Raw genomic sequence first — 8,472 nt, 5'->3', positions numbered from 1 at the left:
GCTGCAGAAAAGAAAGATAAAACAAACCAAGGTAGTCAGTCACACATCCCCAAGCAGCGCCGTAAGAAGCAAGGCTTTGCTCTCGCTCTCTTCCCAGCTTGGAAGTACATAAAGGATGAGGGACCTGGCCTGAGGAAGGGCACTGCTGGAGCCCCAGGGAGGCCTGCGGGGCGGGCTACCCGCTGAGGTGGCACCGAGGCCGCTGCTTGAAACCGGACCCAAACCCTCACGCCTGGCTGTCCGGGCATCCGCACTCCCAGGTTTAACACCACTCAGTGGAAACGCCCGGAGTTCCGCCGGCACCGCGACCCCACAGCCCAGCCGCGCCTGGGGAGCCGGTTCCGACCAGCCTGCCCCAGACCTCTTCTGGGAAAGGCTTGATCTAGTGCTCCCCACCCCTGCAGCCCTTTCCGCGGTGCTAAGGGCCCTGCTGCCCGCCTCTGCCACGCAGCCCGGGGCCTCCCTCTGGGCGGCGGCAGAGCGTTGCCGAGTAACGGTGCCGCTCGGCATCATGGCCTCTCGCGGCCCGGAGGGGGCCGCGGCAGGCCATGGCCTGGAAGGGTCGGGAGGTGCTGAGGAGATGCTCGATTTTGCGGCAGGAAGAAAAAGACAGCCTCCCCTCTCTGCCCAATCCGCCTTTAGCTTCATCCCGACCAGCCGGGAAGGCCCTCCGGAGCTCAGCTACTTCAACCGGAAGGCCAAGGTGAGGGAGGGAAAGGGATGAGCCAGAGAATTTAGCGGGTCCCAACGAGGCAGAAGGGACAGGCTACACCCGTGGATTTCCCTGCACTAGCTAACAACATAGCTAACAAGGGCTCAGCCCTCATCATGGGGGACTTGGTCAAGCAGGTGCCTAAAAGAGTTCCATTCATATTTTAAATGCCAGCAGAAATGCTGTATGTTGGCCATGAGCAAGGCTATTTAATGCCTATATAGCAGGTTTCATTTTCAGAGGCCTTTGACAAGTGTAATGTCTGTCTGCTACTTGTGGATGGAAAATGAGGGTAATTGCCATTGGATGGCAAGAGAAGGCAGAGACATGGTTTGCTGGGGATTAAGGTACATGGTATCACTAAAACGTGAGACATCTTGAGGGAGAACACTAGCAAGGCATCTTCTATCAGTGGGGTTGGATGCAGCACGTCTTTTCTTTCTGGTAATGTGCACTCTCAGACACCCTTTAATAAGAAACTGCTCCATTTTCAGTAGAGGGAAACGGCTTTCAATGTGCCTTGCCGAAATTTTCCATATGCTCAGCTTTAATTAAGAAAATCAATAGAGATATTTGAAACAATAACATCAATATATACCTTGATGATAACTGAATGCTTCTGATGGTGTTACACTAACACTTAACATGTAACTCAAATAGACTAGCAGGGAGTCTCACTTGTCACTGTCTGCTGTGTTATGTTTTCCCTTTCCCTCATTCTGTCTTCACATTTAAAATTATAAATTAAAGCAATCTTACACCTTCAGCTCCAGTTGCACTATACTTCCTGGGTGGCAAATCTTTCTCTCCCTGAAGAGTTATATGAGACATTGAACTACAGCTTTTTCCTCAAAATAAAAGCCCCAAACCAACCCTCCCCCCCCCCCCCAAAAAAAAAAAACAAAAGAAACAAAACCGAGTAAAAAGTTCTGAAATGTCTATTAGATCTATGTAATATAGCAATATTCTGGCAACATATATTTATTTATAATAATAAATATACTCCATGAATGCCCTCCCCACCCAAATGACTGACTGCTGAATGCAGACTACTGGGCAGTGGTGCGTTTGCCCACTGTGTGGCCCTAGGATGTGGGTAAGGGTGCAGACCACAGCGCAGCACTGGGCATGAAAGGGACAGTAAATTTCCTGCATTGACTAGGTGGCCCTGCTAAAAGACAGGTAGATTTGTAGTGTCAGACTCTTTTGTGTTAAATTCTGTGTTTCCTTGGGAAGGTGTCTGAGCCAAAACAGCAGGCACAGTTGGTGCCATGCTTAACAGAACATCGTAAAGAGAGCACAAGAGGAAAGCTGGAGCAGGTCAGAGGGCTGGCATGGTGCTCTTGGGGCTGGTAGAGCTTGCAGTCTGCATAGAATTAGCAACCATATGGTAGACCTTTTGCTTACAGTATGAGGACTGTTTTCACACTAGCGATTACATGGTTTGTGGAAAATGCTGCTCCAGTGGCATGGATACAGAAAGTAGTAACAGCTGTTTAATAGGTTTCTTCACAGCACAGGCCTTGGCCACAGGGGAGGAAGCAGAATCGACCTATTCTTCTTCACAATTAAGAAAACAGATCATTCAGATTTTTTATTTAGGAAAAAGAACTGCATTCCTTTTTTGCAGGAATGGCACTAAAATCAACTGTGTGTCAGAGACAAACTGAGAGACTTAAGAGCACATAGCCAGAAGCCAGAACTTCCTGCCTTTTAACCTACTGGCTGACAGTTGCTCCTTTGATTGATTTAAAAAAGTTACTGTAGCCACTTTGTGTGGCTTTTCCTCTTCTTTGACATGGAAAAAGCTATTACTTACTTTTTGTGTGTCTGCAATATTAATGAATGCGAAGTGCTTAGCTTTAGTAGTGGTACACAGAGGATGCCCACCCTGAGTGCAAGTTTATTGTCTGCTCTGTATGATTAACTTGTTCTGATGGGTTTAGAAAACAGGTCACTACCACCACCTATGCCAAGTAAGTCAGCATTTAACACGGAGAAACAACAGCAAAAGTTTATGAGTATATTGAGCACAGAAGTGTTGCCTTTTCTGGCAGATCTTAAACAGATCACCTGGGACAGGGCTAATTTTTAAAATAACAGCCTGGCTACCTATCTGCAGAATCCAGAAAGAATGAATTATCTACTCTGACACAGGTAACAAATAATGGACAAATAATGCCACATGAATGAAAACAAAGGAGCAAATAACATTCCTGGTGGTGAGCACAAATTAGATGCCCTTTAAAATTCTGAATGCAACTGGTAGCGCGGAAGGAAAAGAGAAACAAGGAGGCACAGAAATAATAGCAATGATGGAAGCGAGAAATCAAATGCAGGATGTTCTTAAATGTGCCTGAAATTCTCTGATGCTTGCTAGTTTCTGAGAAATGAAGGTTTAAATCAAACCACCTCCCCTCTTGCCAGAACCAAGTAATGGAGATACTCTTCCAAATTAAGCCTGTGATTACAGCAGTGCCTCACTACACTCTTAACTATGGTTTCCTTTTAATCTCTTAATGGAACCATTACAGCCTTCTTGACCTGCCCTGAGTTGATTATTTTTGGAAGATAGAATTGTGAATTGTAAGACTCAAAGTACAAGAGGTTTTTAATGGCTAAATTGGGCACACTGTAAAATTAGAGGAAAAGAAAACCCAACAAAATGGACAATTTTTCAAATTTGTAGTCAGCCATGAACAAAAACAGTGACTGATTGACATGTTTACAAGAATATGGACCTTTTAGTGAACTGACAGCATATTTCAAAAGAGGATTTTGCTTTTCTTTCCTTGAAAACTTTTCTTGTTTTGAAATACCTTTGATACCATTTATGAAACTTCTTGACTGGATTTCACAAATGCGTTTGTTAGCAGATCAGCTCTTTAATGCTGCATATTTGGATGCAACTATGTCAACGGGTACCGTAAATACAATAATATTCTGGCTTGGGTTGTGCTGTATTTTCATACATGACAGATACATGCATACTAGTGGATCACAAGATTACCACTGTGGCATGCTTCTGAATTCTTCTCAGTTCTGCTTTAATCAGCAATTAAATGGTGATTCCACTGCAGGATACCTTTGTCTTTTTCATGCCAAAGGAATTCTGAAACTGCCTTAAACTTTCCTTTCACATTACAGTGTCAGATCATTTGACAATTATATGGAATTAGGAAGGAGAATAAAGTTCAGAAATTAAAAAGAAATAAAGCAGTTAAATTTCCAGAAGTTACAACAGATTACTAAATTGCCACAAGGGAAATTTCAGAGCTGAACAGACTTAAAGATATCACATGTTATTAGGTATTTGTATTGTAGACTATTCCAAATGAGTGACCCAAAGTTGCTAATGGTAGCTCAGTGATACTACAGTTGTGATTGTCTAATGATACATGTGAACCATTTAAGTACTGATTTGACTACATATATTCTGTAACCTGTAAAGTTAAGCAATAGTGTGAATTAGCCATCTTTTCCCCTTTTCTCAAGACAGGAGATGTTTCCACTTATGATGCCATTTTTAAAAGACAAGAGGGTTACAACAAACACCTTCACCGAAGTGACAGACAACATGCAAAGAGTCGTGGTCTTAACATTATTGAGGAGGTAACCCTTTGATAAATTCATAGTTATCTTTGTTAAATGTATTTCATACTTTTTGACATGACTGGAGACCCTAGGCATTGTTTTACCCTTTATAATGCAGTCTGTATGGTAGCAAAGGAATCAGAAGGAGGACATTGTTGTCCTCAGCCTGGAAGTTTAGGGGAAAGCATTAGCTAGAGAAGATACCTGACTTAGTTCCTGCTCTTTGGTATCCTGTAGATTTTCAGGTGACAAGGCATATGCGAGATATACACACAGCAAGGCACAGCTATTTCTGTTACCCTTGGAAACTCCTTTTCCCAAGAGGGCTGGATTCAGGGCCCCAAATCAACCACTGTCCTCTGACATACACCCTCCCTATGCCAGCATTAGTGAGAGAGCCCAAGTGCCTGATGCTGGTGAGTTTGTTATACAAACTTAAAACAGATTGCCCTGCAAGAAGGAAATTCACAGTGAGCTGGTGCAAATGAGGGGTCAGTCAGAAGACCATGGACATGCCAGGAAAAGGTTCGGCAAAGCATTCAAGGCCAGCAGAATCTGGGTTTGGTGTGCAGATTGATAGCTAAGGAAGTATGCAGCCATGTTTTTAAACAGCTGCCTTGAAAACAGAAATACTGTAATATATATGCATATATATATACATATTTTTCCATGCAGCAACCTGAATACACATGCATACAAAAGTGTTTATATATTTCTGTTTCTACACACACACAAAAGCTGTCAGAACCCAAATGAAGTGCAGCTTCTGTGTGTTAATGGCCTCAAAATCCTATTGGGTTCATGGGATGCAAAGAGATGGGTAGGCTAGGAATTGCTGCCCATGTTGGTGGTTACATATGACAGAGGTGGAAGAAAGCAGAGAGAGATAAAAATTAAAGTTAGTTTAATTGGTGTGCAAAAAAAGGTTGATATTTTGTGATAAAGGCCATTGCTTATGATTCATCTCACTAGCAGCTATATATGCCGGACATTTCAATGCAAGTGAGTAACCATAATGCCCCTCAACATTATCACATAGTGCAGGGAATATTAGGTGCTCCCAAAGGAATCCCAGGAGTACCCATTCCCATCAGCTGCTCGAGCCTAGTAACTCAACTGTAAATACGCACGCGACCAAAAGCCATGCAAATGACTACTCCAATTAAAAATTAACCTCTTTTTTTATTTAAACAAAACAATAAACCTCCTTCCCCAGTTTCAAGACCAAACTCCAGATAGGAAATGTGTATATAAACATTTTATCAGTGTAGAGTTAAGGTTTCTCACTGAGCTCTTAATATCAACCAGAAAAACATGTATGGGCCAGAATTCATGCCAGCTTTGCTGGGCAGTGCATGCAAGGGACTCTGCCTGAACAGGTGTCCATTGAATTAGCATGGAGACACATCAAACCCACAGCTATTAAAAGTTACAACATGATCCTCCTGCACTTCACAACCCCCAACACTGGACTTACTTACCCATAGCTAAGTTCAGGTCACATATTCAACTCCTGCCTTAATTACCTCAGTGGCCCTCACAGACTTTTTTATAACAATAACTATACTAGAAAACATTATAAATAAAAAGGCCACAATTTACATCTTTCTAGTACAATGCCAAAAGCAGACAGGCTGAACCCCCCATAGTACACTGCTTTCCTGGAAGTGGAAAAAAAAACATTGCAAGTAAACCCTTCATTTCCTGCAGAGCCTAGGTGCACCCTAGGAATCCAAGAGTACTGTCATAGATTCTTGATTTAGCTACATGTAGCACTGTGACTGCAGCAAAGTGTTTGCAGAAGGCTGCTTTCAAGTGTTCACAGTGCTAGAATTACACTTTGTGAAGGCGTGTAGCAGGACACTTCCCAGCCAACTGTTGGAAAATCTGCTGAATGCTGAAGCCACAAAGATGAAATGCCACTGTGCACAGTCAGCGCTGTGCAGCTACCAAGGATGCTGAAAACTCAATCTTATTTATTTAAAGGGAAAACAAATTATCGGAATTACATACTGCTGCCTGTCATTAGCACTGTAAACCCTGTATAACTAGCAAAGTCCTTCTTGATGGTATAAAGATTCTGTTGTTTCTCCTTTTTCAACATTTTTCCTCAACTGGGGTGAGGGAGGAAATGTTCCTGGTTTTTGACTGCCACTCTTCTTGACTTGATTTTTGTTCTGGTGGAGTTAAAAGCTGGTGTAGCGAGTAACTTTTAATTGAGTGGAGCAAGGAAGGAAGGAAGGGACGAACGGTAGTTTTGGACTGGGCTTTTCTGTTGGGTTTTTGGTTTAGTTTGGGAATTTATGTTTTTTTTTTTGGCTTTTGAAAAAAATGGTTTATAGCATCTTTCCAAGAATCACAGGTCAAGTTCTGGCCATAACTATAGAAGTTACTGACTGCCCAGCTAAGAGACCTCTTGGATCTGTGCTCCCACCTGTATCCTCACAGGATACACAGAGGCTCATGGGTTCTATCGTAAGTGCTGATATGGCTCAGGCTTGCATCTGTTGTAGCAAAGAAGCCATTTGTTTGCACTTGAACTGTGGTGTGGAATCAACATTTTGATTCTCCTTTTAGATATCATTTATATTGTAAGACTAGATAAGCATATTGGGGACCAAGACTTACTGTGTTAGCCACTGTGCAAACATACAAGCAGCCTGATAAATATGAGACCTTTGGCTAGGGAAAGAAAAACAAACAGTTCCTGTCTTTCCCTGCTGACTCCTGAGCTCCTTGTTGCTGTAGCACAGGAAAGAACTGCAGACTGCAGACAGTAATTGCACAGTCACTTAAAGTACAGTTTTCTAAGAACAGGCTTAAAATAATCTTTTCTTGGTCAGATTATTGTTCACCAAGTCCACCTCTCATCATTGCAGAGCAGTTATTTCTGTAATCTTACAACTACAATGATTTTTAGTAAATCCTTTCATTGTGCAAAAATACACCAATATATGCTTTATATCCTTCAGGGAAAGTTTTCATAGACTAATGGTTGCTCAGAGTTTTTCTTTAGGCTTTTTTTTTCATATGGGGCTTTCACTGAATTGTGCAAGCAGCATAGGTGTTCTGGGACACAAGTCTCTATTTTTCGAATGAATCACACAAGTCACTGTACAATATGAATGCAGGGAAAATCTATGCCACTTTCCAGTAACATAGCATTTAGTTTTCCAGTAATCACATAGTAATCATCTCTTTGTGTGTATGTGTGTGTGAGTGTATAAAAAGTTACCAGTCCACAGTAACTCATGGCACAGACCCATATCTTACCATCTTGTCATCTAGTGATACATTCATGGTTTATTAATAAACATAAAAAACTAGATCAGGGATGGAACAGTCAAGAGTGCAGATCACTGCTAAGTACGTATACATCTGTATAGCAGATGCTGTACAGTTCTGTCATTTTGCCCCAGACCATAGCACATTTAGCAGTAGGTAACTGCCAAGTATTCACTCTGTGACTTTCTCATAAGGAAACTTATATTTTCACAGGAAATGGCAAGACCTGTCGCTGTTTTGTCATCTTCAGAGCATGGGAAGCGCATAAATAAGCCCCTAGAGCAGCCAGTTAAAACTCATGCAAGGATTAATCACGTGAAGGCAGATTTCTACAGGAGAAATGGCATCATCTGCTTAACGGAAAGACCTTGTCCAAGCCTGCATCCATGCTAAATCTCTCGTATCTGTCATTGCCAGCAACATTTATGTGGGGAAAAAACCCACCTCCTGTCAAAAAGCAATATGGTGCTCTTTTGCTTTTTCCTCTACATTTTAGTTAATGAGAATGATTCAGATTAAAAATAGGATGAAACAGCAGCTGTACTTTTCCTATACTTATTCAAATGCATGTCTTCTTCATACAATCTCATGAAAATCTCATGAAGAACAGCCATCAGCAAGAGCTGAGCATTTTGGGCAGCAACACTAGAAGCAGGACCTAGAAGACAGCTGTCTCTCTGCAATTTTAGGCAGTGCTTCTACATAATTATATACAGACTTAATATTTAAGCAAGATTGGTCCTCAAGGAATCATTCGTCACTGACTTCTTAGTCCTTACAGTGTTGTTACAGAATTGCCAGGTGCCATTTTATCTGCCTAACAGCTGAATGTGGATTCAACCGAGATTTTCCGCAAAGGGTGGGCTGACCCGTAAAAAGAC

At 42.1% G+C, this 8,472-nt stretch overlaps 1 protein-coding gene across 1 annotated transcript; it reads left to right on the top strand.

The window, feature by feature from the left end:
* Window positions 1-511: 511 nt before the first annotated feature.
* Window positions 512-8,128, top strand: CFAP90 (cilia and flagella associated protein 90). The gene is made up of 3 exons (XM_057428880.1): window positions 512-703; window positions 4,208-4,324; window positions 7,805-8,128. The coding sequence occupies exons 1-3, from the start codon at window positions 512-514 to the stop codon at window positions 7,982-7,984; spliced, it is 489 nt and encodes a 162-aa protein (XP_057284863.1). The 3' UTR covers window positions 7,985-8,128.
* Window positions 8,129-8,472: the final 344 nt, after the last annotated feature.

Source organism: Pezoporus wallicus, unplaced genomic scaffold (assembly GCF_028554395.1).
Source record: "Pezoporus wallicus isolate ANWC-B61680 ecotype Strahan unplaced genomic scaffold, APGP_CSIRO_Pwel_v1 contig_6658, whole genome shotgun sequence".
Taxonomy (NCBI): domain Eukaryota; kingdom Metazoa; phylum Chordata; class Aves; order Psittaciformes; family Psittacidae; genus Pezoporus; species Pezoporus wallicus.
The sequence above is the reverse complement of the archived record's forward strand: the minus strand, read 5'-3'. Positions and strand labels throughout refer to the sequence as shown.

Excerpts from the sequence above, each read along its gene's own strand:
- CFAP90 (XM_057428880.1), top strand. The coding sequence starts at position 512 with ATGGCCTCTCGCGGCCCGGAGGGGGCCGCGGCAGGCCATGGCCTGGAA. Across the intron at positions 704-4,207 it reads ACTTCAACCGGAAGGCCAAG|ACAGGAGATGTTTCCACTTA; the intron begins GTGAGGGAGGGA and ends CCTTTTCTCAAG. Across the intron at positions 4,325-7,804 it reads GTCTTAACATTATTGAGGAG|GAAATGGCAAGACCTGTCGC; the intron begins GTAACCCTTTGA and ends ATATTTTCACAG.